General features: G+C 46.4%; 2 protein-coding genes across 2 annotated transcripts in view; one reads left to right on the top strand and one right to left on the bottom strand.

Annotated features, from left to right (window-relative positions):
- Positions 1 to 1,766: 1,766 nt before the first annotated feature.
- Positions 1,767 to 4,791, bottom strand: LOC129345681 (actin, cytoplasmic type 5). Its single transcript, XM_055002910.1, has 2 exons — positions 4,719 to 4,791; positions 1,767 to 3,221 (listed from the first exon to the last, which is right to left on the bottom strand). Exon 2 carries the CDS (start codon positions 3,208 to 3,210, stop codon positions 2,080 to 2,082), a length of 1,131 nt encoding a protein of 376 aa, XP_054858885.1. The 5' UTR covers positions 3,211 to 3,221; positions 4,719 to 4,791; the 3' UTR covers positions 1,767 to 2,079.
- A 524-nt stretch (positions 4,792 to 5,315) lies between these two features.
- ARID3B (AT-rich interaction domain 3B) overlaps positions 5,316 to 24,136 on the top strand; it is a 45,805-nt gene continuing 26,984 nt past the window's right edge. The window contains exons 1-4 of the mRNA XM_055002181.1: positions 5,316 to 5,384; positions 9,935 to 10,580; positions 22,041 to 22,112; positions 22,854 to 22,926. Coding sequence (XP_054858156.1) covers positions 10,020 to 10,580; positions 22,041 to 22,112; positions 22,854 to 22,926 — 706 coding nt within the window. The 5' untranslated portion in view covers positions 5,316 to 5,384; positions 9,935 to 10,019. The remainder of the gene's footprint in view (positions 5,385 to 9,934; positions 10,581 to 22,040; positions 22,113 to 22,853; positions 22,927 to 24,136) is intronic.

Genomic DNA, 24,136 nt, shown 5'->3' with positions numbered 1-24,136 from the left:
GAACAAGTTTAATATTGTTTAGGGCGGTCACACCATTAAAACAATTCTTTGTCAAGCATCTTTTTACTTGACTACACCTTTAGCCAATTAAACCTACGTACATTTAAATGAAACTAAAGCAACCCTTTGGCAAAGAAAAATTGGTTTTTGGTATATAAGCATAAGAACCATGCTAGAAGTTTCCTCGCATTCAACAGAGCAAAAGGAGATCACATGTAAAGGCTTGAAGACTGTTTGGAACCATGACCAACACCCAGCAGTTGCTTCCACAGCTTGTATCTAGTGGTGGAATGTTTAGAACATTTTAAAAAATCTGTAGTTTAAGAAAAAATTGAATGGAAAAGTCCCAAATGGCAATCTGGAACAGGCCTGTGATCCACTGCAGTGATTACTGTAGGTATTACCTGCTTTACTGCGTTGTCCTGTACCTTGTAATCAACCTTGTCTTGCTTGTAGCATACCTTAACAAAAAAATAGCATACCATTAACATCATTTATTTCAATATGAGCTTTCATGGGTCATCACAGCCCACTTCAGACACATAGCTGAGGAAGTGGGCTGTAACCCACAAAAGCTTATGTTGAAATAAATGCTATTAGTCTTTAAGGTGCCATTATATTTGTTTTGTCACACTGACAAACCCTTTATAGCATACCAGCCTTAGATAATTAGTCTGCGTCGTTCTCCTGTAATCCTAGTCTTATTGTCTTGTTCACTGTTTTTTTTTATATTCTCCAGTTGCAGTTTTATACCCAGTAATACACCTGGAGTCCAAGCAAGAAAAACCAACTATCAATACATTTTAAAAAATGGATTCAAGTGGATAGCTGCGTTCATCAATGGTAGAAGAGCAAGATTTAGTCCAGGGCGCTTTTTTTTTTTTTTTGCAGAAGAGCATGAAGATGCTACTGGACTCAAATCTGCTATTTAAAAACATGTTTCCTTAAAGTCTCCTCTATTTTGACCTTCATGAGCTTTATAAAGCATTTTAGATTCTGGGGGGGAGGAATCAAAAGAGGACTAGATAGGCACACCCATCTTCTCTCAGAGATGAAGGACTTCTCCTATCTGGTGATCAACCCCTCTAGCAGGGAATTTGCAAGTTTGCAGGTAAGCAAAAGCCACTCTTGCATCATGCATGCAATTCCGGCACTGACAAGAATCTCTGTAACCTTAGAGCGATTTGTGCTAACTCTGTTAAAAGGGTGTGCTAGAATGCTGAAAGGCCAGAGGTAGACAGAAAAGCAGTGTGTAGCAACAGCTGCAGAATCTGGCTTGGCTGGGACAAAGGAGAACCTTCACAAGCAGCCTGGACTACTGGACTAAGATTCTAGTCATCTGGGTTTACCAGGATAAAATGGAGGATGCTTTTAATAGGCAGCCATCAAGGGCAGTATACCCTACCACCATCATATAGCAACACTTCTAAACTAGTAAAACCATATTCAGATAGGAGCAACTTCTTCATTGCCCAATAAACCTTTGCAAGAGATGTGGTTGACCCTGCATCTTGAGGCACTGTAGACAGGTAGACTCTTCCAGGTTCTTCATAGATCAGCATTTACCAACAAGCATTTATCAAAACTAGAAAACACTGATTAGCCCACACCAAAAGATAAGACACTATCTAAAAAAAGTTCATGGGATATTTATATGACTGCAGTCAGATCTAAAGGTCATTTTCTGCTGGTTTAAGGGATGTCCTCCAACAAAAAAAAAAAACTGTACCAGTTACGCCTTCCCACTGAGCAAGCAAGCAACATAGTATTGTTAGTAACCATTTATTAGCTTTGTTTCACAGAAAAATTGCCAATAATGGAATCTATAATTCCTACTATAGCAGTTAACACTTCATTCCCAAACACCACATTCGGAAGACAGGAGGTGGAACATGTGGACAATGGAGAAGGTCCCCAAACTTCGTTTGTTACTGGTCATTCAACGTTTGCAAGATTTAAGAGTATACAAGACATGTTGTGGAATGGAGGATTCAGGAACAGTCCAATACTAGGAAATTTGTAAGATCTGCCTCATTTTTATGAATTAACTCTGGACAAAAGGCTGGCTTTGTGACACCATTAAAAACATTTACGGTGGACAATTGAGGGGCCAGACTCATCATACTCTTGCTTGCTGATCCACATCTGCTGGAAGGTGGAGAGAGATGCCAAAATGGAGCCACCAATCCAGACAGAATATTTGCGCTCTGGTGGGGCAATGATCTTGATCTTCATAGTGCTGGGGGCCAAGGCAGTGATCTCCTTCTGCATTCTGTCAGCGATGCCAGGGTACATGGTGGTACCACCTGAAAGCACCGTGTTGGCATACAAATCCTTTCGGATGTCCACGTCACACTTCATGATGGAGTTGAAAGTGGTTTCGTGGATGCCACAGGACTCCATGCCTAGGAAGGAGGGCTGGAAGAGGGCCTCGGGACACCTGAAGCGCTCATTGCCAATGGTGATCACCTGGCCATCAGGCAGCTCATAGCTCTTCTCCAAAGATGATGATGAGGCAGCTGTGGCCATCTCCTGCTCAAAGTCCAGGGCAACATAGCAGAGCTTCTCTTTGATATCTCGCACAATCTCCCTCTCAGCTGTGGTTGTAAAGCTGTAGCCCCTCTCAGTCAGGATCTTCATGAGGTAGTCAGTTAAGTCACGGCCAGCCAGGTCCAGTCGGAGGATGGCATGGGGCAGCGCATAACCCTCATAGATGGGTACAGTGTGGGTGACCCCATCTCCAGAGTCCATGACTATCCCAGTTGTACGGCCAGAGGCATACAGGGATAGCACTGCCTGGATGGCCACATACATAGCTGGTGTGTTGAAGGTTTCAAACATAATCTGGGTCATCTTCTCCCTGTTGGCTTTGGGATTTAGGGGAGCTTCGGTAAGTAACACTGGGTGTTCTTCTGGGGCAACCCGCAACTCATTATAGAAGGTATGGTGCCAGATCTTCTCCATGTCATCCCAGTTGGTGACGATGCCATGTTCAATAGGGTACTTCAGGGTCAGAATGCCCCTCTTGCTCTGTGCCTCATCCCCCACATAGCTGTCTTTCTGGCCCATGCCCACCATAACCCCCTGGTGCCTGGGCCTCCCTACGATGGAAGGGAAGACTGCCCTGGGGGCATCGTCTCCTGCAAATCCTGCTTTGCACATTCCGGATCCATTGTCCACAACCAGAGCAGCAATTTCCTCATCTGCCATTCTGAATTCTCCTGCAGTAAACAAGGAAAGAGTTAATTTTTCAGGTATTAGCTTTCTTTGGACCTACAAGCAGCAGATTAAGACACTGATATGAATATGTATTAACCCATTTATGTAATCATTTGCTTAACGTCCTCTATTCTCATGCTGTATTTTGCAGCAGATTAGGGCTACTGCTAACTCAAACTCTCCATTCCCATCTCTGGCACTCAATAATGACACGAATAGTCTGCATTTTAGTTACAGGCCCTCTTCATCTCCTATTTACCTCTCCCAAGGCTCCAACCAGCTTTATGTTTCACACCCTTGCAAGAACCTACCTCTTGCCTTGCTTTCAAAAGGGGAAGTGAGATTACTCACTTCTCTCTTCAAACATTTTAGTCTTCACAGGGCCGCGCCTCATCTCCCTCCACAAGGCTGAACAACTAGAACAACAGGCCAATACCCATTACACCACAAGCAGCCTCTCCCTTTAGCAAATTATTCAAGAAGTATTTTGTTTTGAAAAGAGCACTTTCAAGCTTCTTCTGTCCAGGCCACCCCAAAACTGCTTAATAAGCATTCCCAAAAGACCACTTTAGGACCACCTCAACTTACACCCACTGGTTACATGTTGCCTTTCAAATGGTGATCACAGTATCCCATTGCTGAGGATGTAAAGGCCCCTTCCTTTTAACAATACCCATGAAGCAGTTGTTTTCTGTACCGTGTTTCTACTTCATGTGCTAAAAAGGCTTCAGCTCCATTTGGAGGATCTCAACAGAAACAGTAAGTCTATGCTTGGCCCCAGGTAGCACAGCCTCCACTTGTAACATGGTTTCTTTTTTAAAAGCACATCAAAAGGCTCTCATTTTTTTCTCCTTTTCTTTCCACCTTGCCCAGGAAAGACTCCTTTCTCTGTCTCTCTCCCTCAGGCTGCCTTGCAGGAACAGACCCCTTCACAGCAGACCTGGGGTTGCATCCTTTATGGAAAGATGCTGGACCACAGGTCCTATACCTCTGCGACAAAATAGACTTTGACGCTCAAAAGCTCGTATTGAAATCAATGCCATTAAGTTTTAAGGAGCCACTGCGTTTTTGCTCGATTTTTCAGGCTCCTTGGCAGGCACATTTTGGAAGTTTGCATTTAAAGACCCCCCCCCCCCGCATGTTCCAGAATTTTAAAAGGAGCAAAAAACGAGACGAGAAAAGGGAGCATTAAAGAAGTCTATTTTTAAATATTTCTCCTCAAGCACTAGAAGAAGAAAAAAATGAAAGGAGAAACAATCCAACATATAATAAAGAGTAATATATATCACTGTATAATATATATAGTAATACCTATATTATATATAATAGTAATATATAATAGAAATAATAATATATAAATTTAACAACAGACTTCTAGATTCTTGAATAAAATGCGAGTCAGCAACAGAACAAAAAAACCCAGCCCAAAGACGTGACGCTAGAACAACTTTTATAATAATATTATACGATAACAGCATTAAAAATAATCATTCCCCCACCTCACAGCTCCTCAAAACAGTCGCGCCGACAAAAGCCTCTTTCCCTCCCAACGAGCCGTTAACGGCCGCCTCGCGAGGCGCGCCTTTTATACTTCCTCGGGACGCCCCGGCGCTCGCGCTGATTGGCCGCTTGCACCGGAAGTCCCAGTTTTCCAGTCCGCGCGGCAGTGTCCTTCCGGCCACCTTCCTTGCGGTTGCTATGGTTATAGCCTGGCGGTTACCGCCCGGCTCGTTTTTCTCCCCCTCCCCCCTTCTTTTTAAATCAGTTTTGCTTTTCCGGAGTGTTTTCCTTTCCCCCACCGACGCGCTTCATTTTTTTCTTTAGCGGTACTGCAATGGAAGAAACGCCCGCCCACCTCCCTCCCTCGATGCACTGTGGCCGCTCTATCCCTCAGCGTCTCTATAGCCACAATCTTGTTGGGGGAATGGGTGGGCTAAAGAGATGGGTAGCCGGAAGTGCGCTTGGGATGCCGCCCGCCCCTTTCTCCCTCTCGCGGCCAGGAGGCGTCACTTCCGCCAGACGGCCAGTGCGGGGCCCGCCCCTCCCCGTCTCCCATTTCCGGTCCGGGGAGGGGGCGCGGCTGAGGCGGAGGAGCGGCTGCGTGAGGCGAGGCCGGGGCAGGGCTGGGTGGGGGCGGCCGGCTGGCTGGCGGTGGCCCGGGCGAGGTAAGCGGGCTGGAGGCCTATGCAGAGCTAGGAGCGAAGAAGACTTTCCTTCTTCCATTCTTGTTTACTCCTTTGGGGCGCAGGGGCTTACACCCGAGTAAAGAAGTGGTCGCCTTGAGGCCTCCGGCTTCATATTTACTTGGAAGTAAGCCCCACAGGGTTTGAGGAGATTCGCCCCCAGGTCGGTTTGCCAATCTCCCGGAATTACCACTGATCCCCAGACTAGGAAATGAAATCCTGCCCTCAAGTCATAGCTGACTTCTAGCGACCCCTTGCGGGGTTTTCATGGCAAGAGACTAACAGAGTTCGTTTGCCATGGCCTGCCTCTGCGACCCTGGTCTTCGTTGGACTATAAGGATCAGTTCCCTTGGCTGCTTTGGAGGGTGGACTCTGTGGCATTATACTCCACTGAGGTCCCTCAACCCCCCCCCCCCCCAATTTCCAGGAATTTCCCAACCCAGAGTTGGCAACCCTGATTTACAAGTGATCTCCAGGCTATAGTGATTAGTTACCCAGGAGAAAATGGTTGCTTTGGAGGGTGGGCTGTATGGCATTATCCCCTCCCCAAACTCTGCTCCCCAGGCTCCACCCCCCCAAAAATCTCCAGAAATTTCCTAACAAAGAGTAGGCAAGTTAATAGCTATGGATCTGAACCGTTATCCCTCTTTTTCCCCCTGTTCTGGGATGTAAACTGTATTGGTTTTGATGGGACAACTTACAGTCAAGCAGATGTGTGTAACCTTTATTTGTTTATTGGTGTTATTTATAGTCTGTCTTTCTCACCGAGACTCAAGACAGATTGCACTGTATGAGTCAGTGGTAATCAGTTTCAAGGGAATTTCAATAAACGATGCAGTAGGTTATATAAAGGCAGATTTGCAAAGGTGTAAAACCAGCAGAAACCCTTGAAGCCTGCCAGCTGATATTTAGTCAGAAGTAAGCCCCACAAAGTTTGATGGCATCTCACTCGGCTATCAGTGCAATCCTAAGAAGAAATACTTCAGTCTAAACCCACTGATTTCAACTGTGGTGGTGGGGTTTATAAATCCTTCCAGTGCATATTTACTCGCAAGTAAGCCCCACAGGGCGTGAGGGTGCTTGCACTTCTCTAAAAGTGTATAGCCATGTGGCCGTATAGTTTTTTTCATCCCCATGTGTGAATGCGTAGGAATGCAGCCTTCAGGTTTTGTTTTTGGGGAGGCTGCTTGTGGGTGCATAGTGTGTGTGGGCTGGTATTTGTGGGTCTGGCCAAGCAATGTGCGGTGCTTGGAGATGTTTGAGGACGGAGGTTTGTGAGCAGTCTGAATTGCTTCTATGCAGAAGAAGGGAAACTTGGAGTGGGATGTTTTCGAAGAATCCAAGCAAGAAAAGATTCTCAAATGGGTTTGGGAAATCTGTGCAACTTGTTGAATAGACTGGCATTTAAATATGCCCTAGAATGGTAGCATTAGTTATTTATTATTCCAGAATGTTAATTGGAGAAATGAGGATGTTGGACTGTTTTCTGAGCGTATTTTTGAGTTAATGGATGGAAATGCTTACCAATACCTTGTGATTGTGGTTACCTTTGGATCCTTAAGGCATTGGATTCATACAGCTATTCTCTGTAGCAGTCGCTGCATTAGCAAGCTTTTACCTCTCCTCGAAAGCTACAATCCTGTGTAATCCGCCTTGAGTTTCAGTGAGAAAGGAGGACTCTAAATAATGCAAATAATTTCGGAGCACGCTTTCCATGAAACAAGTCTTGTTGAATTCAGTTAGGCTTCCTCCTGTGTAAACATGTCTTAGGTCAGATATATAGATCGTGTTCAGAGCTTGAAATCCGGATGAGACATAATTATCTACAAAAGATGGCAATCGAGCACTTGGTGTATTTTGGGCAGTGAAATGAAGGCCTGGTATGTTGCTATAGTTTGGAAGTACACGTTTCCCTTGGATGCCCCACAGTGACTAGCAATTTAGAGGAAAGCACTCCCAAGACTGGGATATTCTTAAAATGTTTTCACGGGCTTTGGATGATTGCATTAAATGGTTGAGGTGTGGCAGCCCTCGCTCTAGAGCCTTTCTTTGGCCCTGGAGGCGATTGGTGCTTTGCATTCATGTTTAACTGCCACACTTGAAGTGATGCCCCAGGCTTGCTAGAACCTGCTGCGGAGGGTTGTTTCCAACCTGGGTGAAACCCGCAGGATCCAGAGAACATGTCTCTGCACCTGTGGTATTTCCCCGGTGTCTTGCCAAATTACCAGGGCGTGAATTATAGTATCATTCCTCTAACGCATGTTCCCTATGCATCATCTTTGGGGTCTTTGCACCTGAGGCCTAAGGACCACATGGTAATAAATGAAAGTAAAAGATTATCCATCATGAAATGAGTTGTATCATGCTGCAGTTTAGCTGTAACCCCATGCTATGTCTGAATGCTCTCTCTGTGGTAATATTCTTATACTCTAAGAGTTACCACTCTTGCATTCTATAAATACAGTGCTGGCTTAGGCAGTACTGTATCGTTTCTGATGTTGTATTCTTCAGGAATTGACAGATTTATTACCTTGTGATTTTTTTCCAGTCTTTCTTTACGACTTACAAATATTGTTTTAGTTTGCTGCCACTTAATGGGAATGTCCAAGAGAGGAGCCTGGAAAATGTTCCGTTGCTGCTAAAATCGGAATGGGTGGTTTTTAATTACTCTTTGTCTGTTGTATCCCCTTCTTCCCCCAAAGTGATCAGGGTGGTATTTGTGGTTCTGTTTTCCTCCATTTTACCCTTACAAAGACCCTGTAAGGTAGGCTTTGCTGAGAGTGAGTGGTTAAGAGTGGTCCAAGATTACCCAGAGAACTTCATGGAATTTCAAGCTGGGTATTGCCTCTTGAGATAAAATGCTTAGTTTTAGCAAAATAGCCCCACATTTTTAGAAAATGTTTCTTCAACAGAAGATAGCTGGAGTGGAGTGGAGAAGATAGCTGGAGATAATGGAGACAAAGATAGCTTTTGTGTGGGGGGGTACTGTGTGCATTCTGATACCCCTTGAGTGTTAGTTCAGTTTGATAAACGTTCTTCTTAAGGTCGCACTTCTTGTAATAGAGCCTTTAAAAAGTTTGCGCTGACTGTCATTGTTGCATGTATGGAAGAAAACTTCCTTGGCTCTGCTGTCTCTCGAAAACCCAAGACTGTTTTCCTGATTCTTGACTGGGATGTGATTTTCTTTGAGGACAGTTTATCCCATAATTGCCAACTGCAAGGTTTTTTGTTACTTCTTCAAACCAAACGAAAAAGAGAGCACACCACCTGACACTCACAGGTTGCTTGTTTTGTTTAGGGGCCATATCCATGGGTCTCAAACTGCCTTACTAAAATAGGAGCAGCTGTTACGGGAGAAGGAATCTCTTTGCAAGCACCCTGTTGGTGCTTTAACGTTTATTAATATTGCTAAACCTTGGCAAGGCTCTACTTCACCCCGTTTTTTCCCAAGGCATTTTACTTCTGAAGTTAGATATGTTTCTGTGGTTGGGAAGGGTGCTGCGAATGAAGACAGGTTTGTTAAAGATGTGTGCGCACCAGAAAATAAATCCTAGGAGTTTGATCACATCAGTTAGATGAATCTGAGCACAATCCTAAGCCAGTCTACTTAGAATCCTACCCAGGCCTATTCAGTGGGTCTTGCTCCAAAGAAGAGTGTTCTTAGAAATGCCCTGTTTGGTAATTAAACATCTGTGCCTGTTGCTTAGGAATTTTAAACCTGATGTATATTCAAAAATGGTTAGTATAATCTGATATATTAACTTGTGCCGGGCAGGGAAAACAGAAGTGTTTGATGAAGAGAGCTTTGACTCTCCCCAAATCTCCTACCTTAGCAACCCAGTTGGTCTTTAAGGTGCGATTGGATCCAGGCCTTACTCTAGAAATGAGGTTGGGAGTGGAAATGGATTCTTCAAAACTCACTGGCCTTTATCCTGGTTCTAACACCCAGTGCCTATGAACAAACCCCCTCCAATTTTATAATGATGCTTGGATAATCCTATCTGAGGAGGCCCTAGAGAAATAGCGAAGATAGAATATTTTGTTTTATACGCAAACGGGCTTCTGGATAAAGAACTGTCTAGTACAGTCCATTCACACAATAAGCCCTGGCAGCTTACCCGTAGGCCTCAGTTTTGGTTTTCGTTGCGTAGATTGTAACTGTTTGTTTTTTTTGTAAACCGTGTTTGCACTGAGCTTTGAGTCCTGCCGAGGGCCAAAAGGCAGGATCCGTCTTTCAGACAGCATGCACGGGAAATGCAATACTGTAAACGTAGTAAATATTTAGAATATCTGGCAGGAGGGGAGAGAGATGCTCCCTTTTCACAAGCGACGGAGCTGTTTTGGATGCTGTCCTTGTGGGTGGGGGGGGGGGGTTGCAAACGAACACTGTATTTAGCTGGAAAAGAGACCCAGAATTGATTGAAAAGCTGAATGCGAGACTCCCCCCCCCCCTTTTCATTTTGCAATCTCCTCCTCGTCCTGCAGGAGGAAAGCCTGCGAGTCATTTATCCAGACCAATATTTGTGTTTCAGATTTTGCTGCTCTCCAGCGGCTTTGGCTGGAGCCTCATCCGGCAGAGCCTCTCCCCTCTTGCCCGCGGACCATGTTAACGGCAGGATGAAGCTGGAGGCTGTCGTGGAGCAGCTGCAGAAGCAGCAGCAGCAGCAGCCAGCCCCTCTGCAGATGGATTCCAGGGAAAGGCAGCAGAGGCAGATGAGGGAAGCCCAGCTGCATTACGGCCACCAGCAGCTGACGGCCCAGCAAGCGGCTCTGTCGGCCGCCTCCGGCAAGCCTTCTGGGGGCACGGCCCACGCTCCTCCGGCCAGAGTCCCGCCCGTGTTTGGGACAGCCCGAACGTTTGATCAGAGCAGCACGAACTCGGAGGAGGAGGAGGAGGAGGAGGAGGAGGAAGGCGAAGAGGACTTGGAAGACGGGGACCCAGAGGACAATGCCGTGCTGCACAGCAAAGAGGCATGCTCCGCTCTGAAGTACTTTCAGGCACCCAAAGTTGCCCCCCACAACCAAAGAGTGGCTTCCTCCTCTAACCCCCTACCGGCCATAGGGGCTCAGCGAGGACAGCAGGGAAAGGAAGAGCAGGGTAAAGATGCTACGCACCCTCTGTATCCTGGCTCCTCATCAGGGAGGCAGATGTGGAGGTTGGATGAGCAGCTCAAGCAGGTCAGTGGAAATGCTTGTTCCCCCAGGAGTTGGTTGCTAAAATAAGAGAGAGAGCGCGCGCGGGTGTGTTTGTATTTGATGGTCCTGGAGGCAGACGCTTCCCATGCGGGTTCAGTTAGAGGCCACCTATCCGTGTCTTTGTTCCAGCGTTGTGCCTGCCAAATGGCAGTAAGACTGGAGCACTCCTGTTGCCTAAGGATCAAAGACTACCGCAGTCTGACCCCTTGAGAGGCATCGGTTGGAAAAGAAGAAGAAAACCATCCTAGGCCCTCCCTGCAGCTCTCTGGCCATCATTTAAGGAGCAGCAGTAAAATGGAGGAAGGCTTTTTGTGGTTCCAGCTTGCCAGGCGGGGGCTCGGGGGAAGTTTTGCAGGCCTTGGGAATCCTTTGATATCAATAGCGTTTGGCGTGACTGGCTGGAGACGTGTGCTGTCCGCTGTGTGACTTGTGGTCCACGAGCCTCGAGTGTCGCAATTCAAAAAACCTGCAGGGTGATGCAACTGGCAGCACCTCCCCCCTCCCCAACTGCTGAGTCAATGGTAACATTGGGTGTCTGGGCGCTGAGCTTCGGGGAGTTCATGAACCGTCTTGCGCAGGGGCTGGCGGCCTTCCAGTTGCATTTCCTGCCTGCTCGTTGCTCAAGAGTGACTGTTTTTGAGCAGCAGATCTCTCTCTGGAAACGGAGAAGCGGGTGCGTCTTCTGGGTAGATGTCAGGCTTGGCTCCAGGGCTGCACTCCCCTCCCTCTGATAGGGCCAGGTCCTCAGTGAACTGGCACATTTAAATATGCTATAATGTACAAAATCTTTCGCTAAAAGGGATTTCTCTAGAACGGTGTGATCTCCTAGCTAGAAACCAGCTGGATCTGTGCACATGGAGGGGGCACTTTTGATAAACCTTCTGTCGAACGCTGTTGTCCAGCGATCTGTGGCATTTAAGCAAATGGAGCTGCAGTGGTATAAACATCCCTGACAAAGTTGAGTGACCTGCGTCATTGTAAGCAACGTGATGAGAACTCTGCAGCTATGAATCGTAGAGGGCTGTTGGGCCCGCTGTCTCATATGAGCATGTTTGAAATAGTTTCAGAAATTCCTGACCTTCAGCATTAGAAAAAATAGCCAGTGGATACCACCGTGGAAGGATTCGGTCCTGCAATAGTGTGGCAGGCAGTTGTTGATGGAGCGCCCGGATAAACTGTACTTCTGGTCCTGGGTGTAGCGCATGAGAAATCCGGCAGCACCGGCCCGTTTTGATACAGTAGTGTGCAGTCCACTTCCGTGTTTAAACGTATGTGCTTGGAAGAGAGTCAGTAGGGAATATTCCCAAATTATTTTGCATGGGATTGCAGTCGGAGGGGGAGAAATGGCACTCACCGGATTGCTTTCACTGGACCTTATTAATTGAGAAGCATGTGAAGTTAATGGATCCTCTTTACAGCCCTCTAGCCAGAAAGAATCACTTTGAGGTTCACTTTGAGGTTTGAGGTTCAACTTTCTTACCCGTTTCCCACAGTGTGGCTTTAAGTCAGCTATTTCATAGTCCAGGGTTGGCGGTGCTGGGGGGCGGGGCAGCTGCTGTTAGGCTATTTCTGTGCCTCCCTCTTCAAAGCTGTGCTCAAGGCGGCTTACGATTAAAACCATGTTACAGCGGTTTTCCAAGCCGTTGGCCGTAAACAGCATGTGCATAGATGAAGCGCAGGCCCAGCGCTCTTGGTCTCACTCGCACGCCACACGCATTGCGCGCATGTGAACTGGGCTCGCATCAAGGATCCATAGGTTTAGGAATTGTTTGAGGCAACTTCCATGGACCCTCCCCCGGTGATTAATAGGCTGTTTTAAACAAAGATGCACATTAAGACCATCTTTTCGCTCGTCATCAGGACTGTGTAGCAGTTTTAAGATGTACATCTTTTCCAGAAAAACAAAAAGCAGCATTATTTTCTGATTATGCGTCTTGCTGGCATCACCTGTCAAGCCAATGTATGTACCAATTGCAGTCTAGTGCTTTTTTTGTTTGGTCCTAACTGGGACATCTCAATAGGATTTTTTTTTAAAAAAAAGTTCTGTAATGGTAAGATTTACTCAGTATTTGCTCGCGTGCGGATGATTCTCAACCTGGCTCTATGTCTCAGCAACGTAGTTTATACTCCCCTCATCCGCGAAAAGACACAGGAACAGCCCCATGCGTTATCCCCCCCCCCGCCCTCCCCCCCCCCCGCACACACACTCGCTGGTGCTGCTTCCTTTTTAGTATTTAATGAATAGACCCTTCCTCCTCCAGGCCCCAGAAATTGGGGCAGGACTTTTTCTTGCCTTCCAGTCGCTCCTAACGCCTGCCAGGTGTAACTTTGCTCCCTGCATTAGCTTCCTCCTTCCCCCCCCATCGACTGTTTTACTCCTACTTGGGTGGGAAGCGTGGAATCTTTTTGATCCTTCTTGGATTATTTGACAGAAGGCTATTACCGCTTGGCAAAGCAATACAAATTGGTTTTCCCATTGACTAGCATCCACGCTCGATTTAAAAACGGCTCTTCCCCTGCATTAGCATGCAGGACTGATGTGTTCCAAACTAAAAGCGTCCTTGCCATCACCTGCGTTGTGTGTGTCAATTTTTCCCTTTTCATCTCGTCTCTTATTTTGGTTTTAAACTCAGGCTGCATCCCTGCAGCAGAGAAGTCAACTTAAAGATACCCGAGGGTCTTTGGTTCCTTAGAATGCTCCCCAGATGAATGCAGGAGTTGATACTCGGCTGCTTTGAATTCCTTTCGGCCTCCCACCCGCCCCCGAGTAAATAATTGTAGAACACACTTGCAGACAAAAGGGCTGGCTCAGCTTCTGACACAGGGGCGGTGAGAATCTTGTCAGCACAAAACAAGGAGGGAAGTGTTGGCCGCTTGTCAAGAGGCCGGCAAATCCCCAAAGAAGGCTCACCCCCTCCCCTTCTTAGCAGTTCCCATCCCAGATCCATCTGGACTCGATTGGCAAGGGCTGTGACTGATTGGCCAGGGCTGTGACCATAGGGACGAATATTACAGCTTGCCGTTATTGAAAGGAAGACGTTATTTGGGGAGGGGAAGAGCGTCTCTGTGTTACCCCTCGCACAGAGGTGTGCATGTGGACCCCCTCTCTTGTTTCTGACATAGCTGAGCTGGTTCTCAGGTTTCCAAGGAGGAGAAACACTGCACAGGCAGAACCCCCAGCTAGTTTTTATTTATTTATTTTAGGCTATTTTAATCCTCCCTTTCTGCTATACTCTCAGCACACAAGGCAGCTGATGGAGTCTAAAAATATCGCAACACGGCGCAGAACAGAATCCAGAGGTAGATTTTTCAGTAGAGGCCCTGGTGTATGAAAAGTAGCAAGCATCAGAAGCAATCTAAGGCTGTCTCTCTGAAAGAGACGCATCTTGATGCGGAGTAGGAAAGGGGTGATTGAAGGCAAGCGTGGTCTGCTGTTGATCGAGCGAGGTCTTTCCCTGAGAGGCTTTTAACGGGAGATGCCAGATATTGAATCTGTGCACATTTGCAAAACATGCGGCTCTATGACTATGTGCATGGAGGCCTTTTTGCAATAAATACGCATGCTCGCTGTCAGAACAACGGCTGTTTTGCTAGTAAATAACATAAGAGAGCATGTGGTGTTACAGAGTGTTGGACTGGGTAGACCCTGGTTCAGCTTCTCTCTCTGCCTTGAAGCTTACTGGGAGATTTTGGGCGAATCGCTTTCTCCCTCTTTCAGTCTAACCTTACCGAGCAGGATTGCTGAGAGCACAAAAACAAAGTAGGGTGAACCGTGGATGCTGCCCAGAGCTCTTTTATCAGGGCGGGATGTAAATGTTCCAGGTGAGATTTTCACTGGCCCAAATTCATTGTTGTGATTTCTTAAATGTGTCTTAACGTATTGTTCTTCCGCTCAAAATCATCCTTTTGATCTGAGATCTTTCAACTGCCCGAACTGTTTTGGTGTTTTAGGAAACCTGGTGTTGCTCGTTTTGCCCCTGTGCCAGTGTTTTATTATCCACTGTTTAAAGCCATAATGTTTTGAACTGGGGACTTAGACAGACATGAAGGTGGAGGGGGCAGATAACGTTGGGTGTCGTGCAGATGGGATGGAGGAGGGCCACGTGGGAACAGGAAATGTTTCTGCTGCTGTTTTTTTCAGGAGATGGAGAAATGGGTAACTAGAATGATCCATGGGGTTGGAGTATCTTCCTTCTAAGAAGAGAGGAATGTGTTTTCTGGTGTCTTTTCTGGCTAAACCTAAAAAGCTATACACCGCATGGAGCAGGTTTTCTCATTGGCCCATAATACTAATGCCTGGTCTGCCAGTGGTACTCAGTGCTGTAATGTCCTGTGGCAGCACAGATGGCCTTAAAAGACCATCAGATTTAAAGAGCCATTTGAGCGAATTCGTCATGGAGTGGAACTTCCAAGCTCAGCAGCAGTGTACCTCTCCTTGCCCGTTGCTGTGTATGCGGGGAGGGGGCACGCACGTCGAAGAGGCTTGTTGCCGTTGTGCCCTGTTTGCGGGTTTCCCGGAAGCATCTGGTTGGCCACATTGAAAAACAGGATGCTGGAGACGATGGACCAATTCAACGAAGCTCTCTCTCCTGCTCAGGAAAGACTGTATTAAAGAACTGGGTTTTTGTGGCGGAGGAGAGGAGGGGGAAAGGAAGTGATTTGATTGAGTGGGCGGGGCTGGAGTGTTTTTTTGTAGGGTGAAGGAGGGGAAAGCCTCCATTTCAGTCCTCCTTGGGCTAAAATTGAATTGGGCTTTCTACTCAGCCTCCTAGTGCCATCAGTTATGGCTCACACCCCTTTCACCGTAGAGATGCCAAGCCCTAGAGCTGCACCATTCTGTGCCCACAAAGAGATCTGGATTAAAGTCTTCCCCTCCTTCCTGTAAACTCTCTGGGACCGAGCAAAGCTGTGCCGATCACTACAGCTTCCGCTTTTCACTTCTGAAACAACATGAGGAGCTTGGGGGGGGGGGCTGTGCAGAAAGTAAAAGTGATGTCCTGCAGGGGTGATTGCTACTAAGAAAAGCCCTGCACAGATCAAAGGAGAGTCTTGAAGCTTGTTGTGGGAAGCAAGTGTATAGTGTGTGTGTGTGTTACAGCTGTGAGAAGGAGCGCTACTGCTCTTTTAATGAACACTTGGAGTAAGTACATAGCTGAGAACGTTCTCAGGGAAAGCGCAAATGAAAGAGGCGGCTGGAAACCGTGACTGTTTCCTATTTCCCACACTGTTTAACCTTGAAATCCACTAGATGCTTCTCAGACATTTTGCAAAGTGACAGGCATTAAGCGAAGGGACCCTTAGCCCTTGCAGCATATAACAGGTAGCGGAAGGGGCGGTTGTGTGTGTGTATATGTTTGAGATAATTGCTACTCTTTTTCTCTCAATTCTCATGAGCTTCCAACCCAGAGCGGTAATCCTGATCTTATCTGACTTCTGTTCTACAACCGTTTTCTTTTCAGCAGCATTTGGTTCACTTCCTAAGATTCCTCTCCACCCACAGAAGGAATTTCTGCTAATTCTCCGATAATCTTCAGATCGGGCGTTTCCCTCCTTCCCTTCTCCCCTTCAGCTCAATGTATGCAGCAGGGCTGGATGGGATCAAGTCAGAATGGTTCCCCGGACACCATTTCCTCCTCTCAAGATTGGGAAGCAATTGCTCTAGAAAACAGCCAAGCTTGAAAATCCCAATGACATTTTTAGCATACTAGGTAGAAAAGCAAGGGGGTCTGCGAACAAACGTTGAATCAACAGTCCTGTCCAGCGTGTAGCTTGCAGCTGGTGTGGTGGTAGACGGGTTGATTAGTAGAGGTGATTCTCCCCGCTCAAAGAATTTGGTTATTCAAGGTGGGGATTGGGGATGTTTTGCTTTTGCTCCTGTTCCTGAACTGTCATAATGGTGGTTAGGGGGAAAAAAGGTAAAGATAGTCCCCTGTGCAAGCACCAAGTCATTACTGACCCATGGTGGCATCACGACATTTTCTTGGCAGACTTCTTCTTGTTGTTTTTTTTAAAAATTATTTTATTACAACAAACATGCAAAAGTTCACGTAAAGAAACAAAAACATTAAAAAAACAGATGAATGAAAACATAAAGGGAGATGTACCATTTGGACATTTTACAGAATTTCTTTAAGTTCATTCCTTAATCAGTAACTCTTCCGAAATACCCATATCTTAACTAAACATATAACTTCGACTTTACTGCGAAGATATCTGCATTCCCCCCCCCATACTTCAGCCTATCATTTATTGCCAACCTTCTAACTCTAATTTTCAAATCCACAAATCATTAGCTCTTTACATACAGAAAGTCCATGAAAGGTTTCCAGATCTTCACAAAACTCGCTGTTGTTTTATCCCTCAGCAATTCTGTTAATTTTGCCATTTCTGCCAACTCATCATCACTACTGGCAGACTTCTTGTTATGGGGTGGTTTGCCGTTGCCTTCCTCAGTCATCTACACTTTACCCCCAGGAAACTGGGTACTCATTTTACCGACCTCGGGAGAATGGAAGGCTAAGTCAACCTTGAGCTGGCTACCTGAACCCGGCTTCCGCCAGGATCGAACTCAGGTTGTGAGCAGAGCTTGGCCTGCAGTACTGCAGTTTACCACTCTGTGCCATGTTATATGTTAGGGTTACCCTTGGAGACTGGTCAGACGCTGCTCTAGGATTACATCTGTTTATGAAGTTTGCAGCTGCAGCTTTTACAATCCTAAAAGTAGAAACCTAGGATAGACTTTGATCATTCTTGAATAGTTCTGGAATGAAAGCAGAGAGGCTTTAACATTTGAGATTTTAAACACTGTCCTATTATCCCCTCAGAAGCTCTTATAAGGTGATGGTCCACCTGGGCATGTGTGTTTTGTATGTTCTAATAAATGTGACACTTTGACAATGTTTGAGCGGTCTCCTAGCCAGCTCAACATGGCACATAAACAAACTCCAGGAATACTCTTCCTGGCTTCAGGTGTTGATTCAAAGCTTTGCTTCCAAGAGGGCCCCACTGATAATTTGAAAAGTGGTTTCTCAAGAAACGAGAATGGAAATATGTTACAGTCCCTGCATCAAGAGTTCTTGCGTCTGCCATTGAGGGAAAGGGTTAACTGGCCTTTATGAGTTAGGTGGGGCGGCTGCGAAACTGGAATTGTTTTGGACATCTGAATTCCACTCTAATAAGATGTTCCAGGTGGCTGGGGAGTAATCCTAAAATAGCTGCTGCTTTTAATTGCTTTTGTAAAATCAAGGCTAGCAGGCTCTGGGGAGAAGCGCTTTGATAACTAACTAACCTCAGGAGGTGTGGGTGGAGGGAAGGGGGAATGTTGCCTGCAGGTTCGAGGCAGAGTAAGAGCCTACAACTGTTTTTCTTTTTTTTTGAGAATGAAGCATTTAAGAATATTTTCATGTGATTCTAAAACCAGCAGGGTAGGGCTATGATAGTCAAACTTCCAGTAAATCTGCCTTTGCCAAGGAGCAGGAAGAGTGTTTGTGTCTGGCCTGTTGTGACTTTGTGCTGGGGTTTGTCCCAGAGCGCAGTTGAGAGTAGCGTATGTGGTCCATAGCCAGATATTCAGGGGAGTGTTTAAGACAATAAAAAGCTTGCCTGTTTGAAGAAACGAGGCTGGGAAGAGTTTAGCCCAAAGACCAAGATTGACAGCACAGTCCTAAACAGAGTTACTCCAACCTAAGCCTATTGATTTCGGTGGGCTTAGACTAGAGTAACTTTGCTTAGAATTGCATGGTTAGAGAACTGAACCAGAGATGAGCTCCTGCTCAGTTTCCCGAAGTGCAGGGGAAACGGCAACTAGAGGAAGGACAGGGTCTCACTTGGTTTGTGAATATGCCTACAGAGAAGGGGTTCGGTGGGTGATCCGATTTGTTTGACTCTGTGTATTTGATTTCTAGTTTTCTGCTTCTTTGCTTTTCCTTCTGGCTTTCATGGGGAAGGGCAGGAAACTCCTTGGGGCACTAAAACCCCATCACTCTGACCACTGGACTCCACAGTGGATTGATTTACATCAAGTTTCCAGTTTTGTGGTCTGCTCACTTCCTAGACAAGAGTGTGTGGTAGTTGGGTCACTTTAACAATGAGAAATATCGTGGTATGCAACTAAGTAGAACCTCTGATGCTACCTGCAATCATAACCTAAAACACCTGGCCATGCAGCGCGCATTCCTTTTGCACTACACCAACTGTATTTGTATATCTACCCCAGAGGCATGGCGTGGGGGAGTAACTGAAACGTTGTTGGATTTTTCTTTGGTTCAACGAGACCGTTAAAGGTGGGAAGGGCTGCAAACCAGTACAGAGTCAGAATGTGTCACATTTTTATCTCACCCTTCCTCTAGGTCGCTCAGGAAGGTGTGTGTCGTTTCCCCAGCCCTCCACTGTGTCCTTGTGACAGCCTGAGAAGTAGGTCAGGCTGATAAGGAACAGCCAGGCATCTCCAGGTAGCAGGCAGTGTGAAAGCCCTCTACACGAGACCCTGGAGAGCCACTGCCGGTCCGGATCTGATTCAGAATAAGGCAGCTTCACATGTGACTCGCTCGGGGTCACTCCGCAAACTTCACAGATGAGCAAGGATTTGACTGTGCATTTCTCCAAACCTAGTCGGATACTTTAAAGCACTACACTTCACTGTCTCTTCCGGTGCTGGGTCCTCTGCTCAGGTGCTCAGAACTTTCAAGGATCTAGGCTGTCAAGCCCTGGGCAAACCCCCGCTAGATCTCAGTTGAGCGGGTGAAGAGGAGCCTTTCTTGCTGTTTCCAGCTTCTGCTTGCAAGGGCCAGTTCTTATGCCTTGTTGACTAATGAGAAAAACAAGTCATTCCTGTTTTCTCCCCCTCTGATGTTGTCTTTTATACCCCCAATTTGCTGGTTTCTCCAGACTGTGGGTTAGGAGCTGTTCCCGCAAGTCTTGCTAACCAGCTTCTTGGATCAGCAGTTTTTTGAGAATTAGTCGGATGATTATTGTTAAGTGGGGGGTGGTGATGGGTAGGGAGGGGGGAAGCATGGCACGGAGGTGTGATCCTGAACGCTCAGCATCTTTTCAGCACTTTCCTTGAAGGAGAGGAGGAGGCTGGGAAACCAGCCCTGCCGTGATAAACCGCTAACACAACCGAAGCGGCAATAATCCTCCATTAAATATCTTTCAGCCAATGGGGCTCGCCGGATAACCGACTTTCCAGCAGGAATTACTGGCTCAAACTAAATCAGCAGGCATTAGGGTGGCTGACCGCTGTTTCCAAAGAGGGGGCGGGGAACGAGGTTTGCCGGACTCTGACAGTGGCTATTCATCTTGGTAATTCAGTGTCCGTGTCACGACCAGATGACACGAAGACTATAGACGTTAAAGTAGCTTTAATTTAACTAACAAAAGCCCAGTTTTTGTTGGGTAACCCCTTCGTGAATTTTGGTGGTTGTCTTATCTGATTTAAGATCGTGTGCCGTGCTCTGATACCAGATGGTGGGTGGGTGATCTGGGGATGTTTGACCTCCCTTGGGGCAGCTTCTTGGTTGGTTGCCCTAGCTACCTTTCCATCGCTGGTGTTTGCAGTTCAGATGGCTACAGGTTTTAGCCTTTCCATTCCCACCATCATTAGAGGCTAATGCAACTTTCCCACTTCCTCCCGGTGTGGCAATCCTTTGAGATGTGACTTTTTCAAAAAAAGGAAAATTGAGAGTCAGCGTGGCATATTGGAGAGAGTGTTAGACTAGGATCCTGGGAGGCCTGGATTCGAATCTGTCTTATACCATTGGAAGCTCGCTGGGTGACCTTGGTTTAGTCACATTCTCTCAGCCTAACCTACTTCACAGGCTGTCGTGAGGATAAAATGAAGGAGGGAAGAACAACATCCTCAGCTGCTTTGAGTCCCCATCGGGGAGAAAAGTCGAATATAAATAAATGTAATTGCATTGTAGTACTCTTAGCTTGCTAAGCTCAAGAGGAGGTATTTGTGCACCATAAATCCCACAGTTGAGTACATGTTAAAAACTTTGCACCTGTCCTTCTGAAATCACCACTGTTGTTAGTGGAGCGGCCTGTACTTTGACAGGCACGCTGGCTGTAGTTTAACCATTTATATTTATATGTGTGTGACTACTACTGAGAGGACCTTTTATTTAGTTGTACTACCCAGTCCCCCTGCTCCACATACACCTGTGTATCTGGCACCTGCTTGTATGGCTTTCAGGTGTCAGGTAGATTCCAGTTCATTTCACTAAGTGCTTAGCGGTCTTCAAAGATTGGTTCCATTCAAACGTAAGGCGAATGGTGATCTGAGGCTCGTTTGTGAATCATTTCAGACCTGGTTTGCCTCGATGAATGCAGGTTCTTCTGCCTCCTCCCCTCTAGAGACCCAGCTGGTTTCCTGGCCAGCATTGCTGCAAGGGTGGAACTAAGGAGCCAGCTAGGATGTCCACGTTCATATGTCACATGGAGCCATAGTTAAGCAGCTGTAGTGAATAAATCAACTTTGAACCACACTTTTGGATCCTGGGTTGATATTCCCTAACTCACTGATGAAGGGGGCTTTGACACTCGAAAGCTTGTACCCTAGAAATCTTTTCGAACTTTAAGGTGCTACTGAGTTCGAATCTTGCTCTTCTACCGCAGACCAACATGGCTACCCACCTGAAACCCTGACTCACTGTCATTAGTGGAGCGGCCTGTGCTTTGAAAGGCACGCTGGCCGTAGTTTAATCATTTATGTCAAACATCTTTTGTCTATACGCGTAAAAGGCCTGTTTATTTCTGGCCACCTGACTGAGCGATTCCTTACCTATTCAGTCATAACACAAGTCAGAGAGTCAGTTCAGACATGATGTGAGGCCGGTGGTTTAATGAGCCCAGGACTGGTGTGATCGTCTGAATACAGCCATTCAGCTCAGTAGGGGTGGTCAAGATCTGTCAAAGCAGGTTCTGAAATGCTGGTATGAAGTTGGGTTTTTGGTCACACTTGGTCTGCAGATCTCTTAATTTTTCTCCTTGTCTACTTTGTGCTGTTCCTTGGGTGGGGGGGGGTCCCCCTTCTCCCAGGAATGTTTTAGGGAATATTTTGGGCTGCAGCAAGCAGGTAAAAATGGAGGAATTGTGTTCTGTGCACAGATATCTTTCAGTCAACACGAATCCTCCATGGGATCCAAGTCACCGTCTGAACTTCTAAATTCTATCTGTTGAATTCTTTAAAAGTTTCTGTTTGCGGAACTTGCAGGCGTCCGGGTACAGGTCTTGCTTCCCTCTTTACAGAAGGCGCTTGGGGCAGTTAGGAGGGTTTCCTCTTCCCTTGCTTAAACACTTCTCCTGTGAAAAATACCCCTTGGCCATCTCTGGAGCAGCCAAGCAGCATGGCCTGCCTTGCAGGATTCTTGGAAGTAAGGAAGAGATGCCCTTTAATATCTCGACATGCCGTCTCCTGCTAATTTCCTTCTTTTTCTTTTAAAGAACGGGAACCTGAGCTGGAACGAAGAAGCAGACAGCAGCAGAGGAAGAGAGGTGTCTCGAGACTTTGCCAAGGTTGGTGCAGTGACTTCCGTTTCAGAGCCCGCGTGGTATGACGCCGGACTTGCATCTGGAAGACCAGGGCTCGTATTTATTTATTTTATTAAATTTATCGTCCGCTCTCCCCATTCTGCCGTGTAACATACTGGGAGAATTTTGGGGCAAGTCCTGTTTTCAGCTTAACTTACTTCCCAGGAGGATTTGAGTCCAGCGGCCCCTTAGAGACCAGCAAGTATTTCAGACCATAGGCTTTCAAGAGCCAGAGCTCCTTTCTTCAGGTGTCCGAAGGGCAGAGCTCTCGACTCTCGAAGTCTTACGCTCTGAAAATCTTGCTGGTCTCTAAGGAGCCGCTGGACTTAAATCCTGCTGTTCTGTTGCAGACCAACAGGGCTACCCATTTAAAACTTAACCTCACAGCATTGTCAGGATAAAATGGGGACGGGGGAACCCATGAGGCTTTTTGGAGGAAGGTTGGAGTAAAACTATAATAGCTAAAACAGACCAAGAGGGATGCAAACGGAAGCCGGGCTTAGTATCCAAGCCAGTGTCTTTTTGTCCAAATGGCCAAATGATGCTCCTTTGGCTTAGGAGCTTGCCGTTCAAACCTGTGTCTAGCCTCTCCCCATCCTTCTCTGTCTTCCATCCAAGTTGAGCTCCAGTTGTCTCACCAGATGAGGCCCTGTGCCCGACGCTCCTTGCTGTGCTGTTCCCACCCAGCTCTGCTGGAGTTAAAACTTTCTTCGCTTGACTCCTTAGTTGTACGAACTTGACGGCGACCCTGAGCGGAAGAAATTCTTGGATGACCTCTTCATTTTCATGCAGAAAAGGGGTGAGTGAAACTCCTACGTTGTGATAATCTGAAACAAGACAGCGGCTGCATTCAGACGTCACAACAAACCTGCTTGCATCCGCGATGTGCACGAACGTGGCACGTTCCCCATATTGGCATGCTCCCTCCTTTCCTTCTCCCTATGCACAGAACACTTGCTGGTTTAAGAAGCCTTGAGTGAAACCCAGTATTCTTTGTTGTATTCTTCGTTCTTGCTCTCGTGCAAGAATCTGAGTAGATAAATAAAGCTGCTTCTTCATACGGCTTGCATAGGTGGTGGGGGATGCGAATCTATGTCTGGTTCTTCTAAGGGGGAGAAAGATATTACTCTGTGGAACTATGTTTCTGTAAAATATTAGATTATAGAGATATTGTCGGTTCTGCCTTTCTGCTGGATTTGTTTAGGAACAGAACGAACATGAATATTATACTGTTGATGAACACGGTGTTTTATGGAATAATATAACTGGGGAGTGGAGGAGGCTGATCCTTGTCCCAGACATTTTACAATATGAATTTCTCCACCTTTGGGAGAAAAAAATTACATGCGATGTGGTAACGTATATTTAGTGTTTTCTTTTTTTTTTTTGCAGCCGATGCAGCTGCTTGTTTGACATGGGGAAGCCGTGCTGAATACAGCTCCCTCGCGGCCTTAAAGTTCTAGTGCTCAAAGCTGCACAGATGTTGAGAAATGCAATCGCCCATGTTGTTAATGAATTAGGAAAACGGAGACATTGAAAAGCCAGTATCCTCCCCCACTCGCCTGCTTGAACACTAAGACAATTCACAGAGACTTCTCACTCACCCACAGAGACTTCTAACTCACCCACCCAACATGGGACAACCTGCACTGGCCTTTTTAAATCTCCAGATATATCTGTTAGTATTGATTAGTCATCTCTCCTTTTAGTTCTAGAGGAGTTAGCCATGTCAGTCTGTAGTAGCAAAATAGCAGAGTCCAGTAGCACCTTTAAGTCTAACCAACTTTACTGTAGCATAGGATGCATCTGACGAAGAGACCTGTGTCTCTCGAAAGCTTATGCTACAGTAAAGTTGGTTAGTCTTAAAGGTGCTACCGGACTCTTTGCCATTTTTCTCCTTTTAGTGGTACTAAATGTATTCAGTGCAATCCCATGCATGCCCATTGAAATGTAGCTAGTTTCACTGTTAATTCAGCCCCTTTTGACTTCAGTTTTGTCACAGCAGGAAG

Source organism: Eublepharis macularius, chromosome 18 (genome assembly GCF_028583425.1).
Source record: "Eublepharis macularius isolate TG4126 chromosome 18, MPM_Emac_v1.0, whole genome shotgun sequence".
NCBI lineage: Eukaryota > Metazoa > Chordata > Lepidosauria > Squamata > Eublepharidae > Eublepharis > Eublepharis macularius.
This window is presented reverse-complemented; position numbering and strand designations above follow the sequence as displayed.

Coding starts and splice junctions, on each gene's coding strand:
- LOC129345681 (XM_055002910.1), bottom strand. CDS start 3,210: ATGGCAGATGAGGAAATTGCTGCTCTGGTTGTGGACAATGGATCCGGA.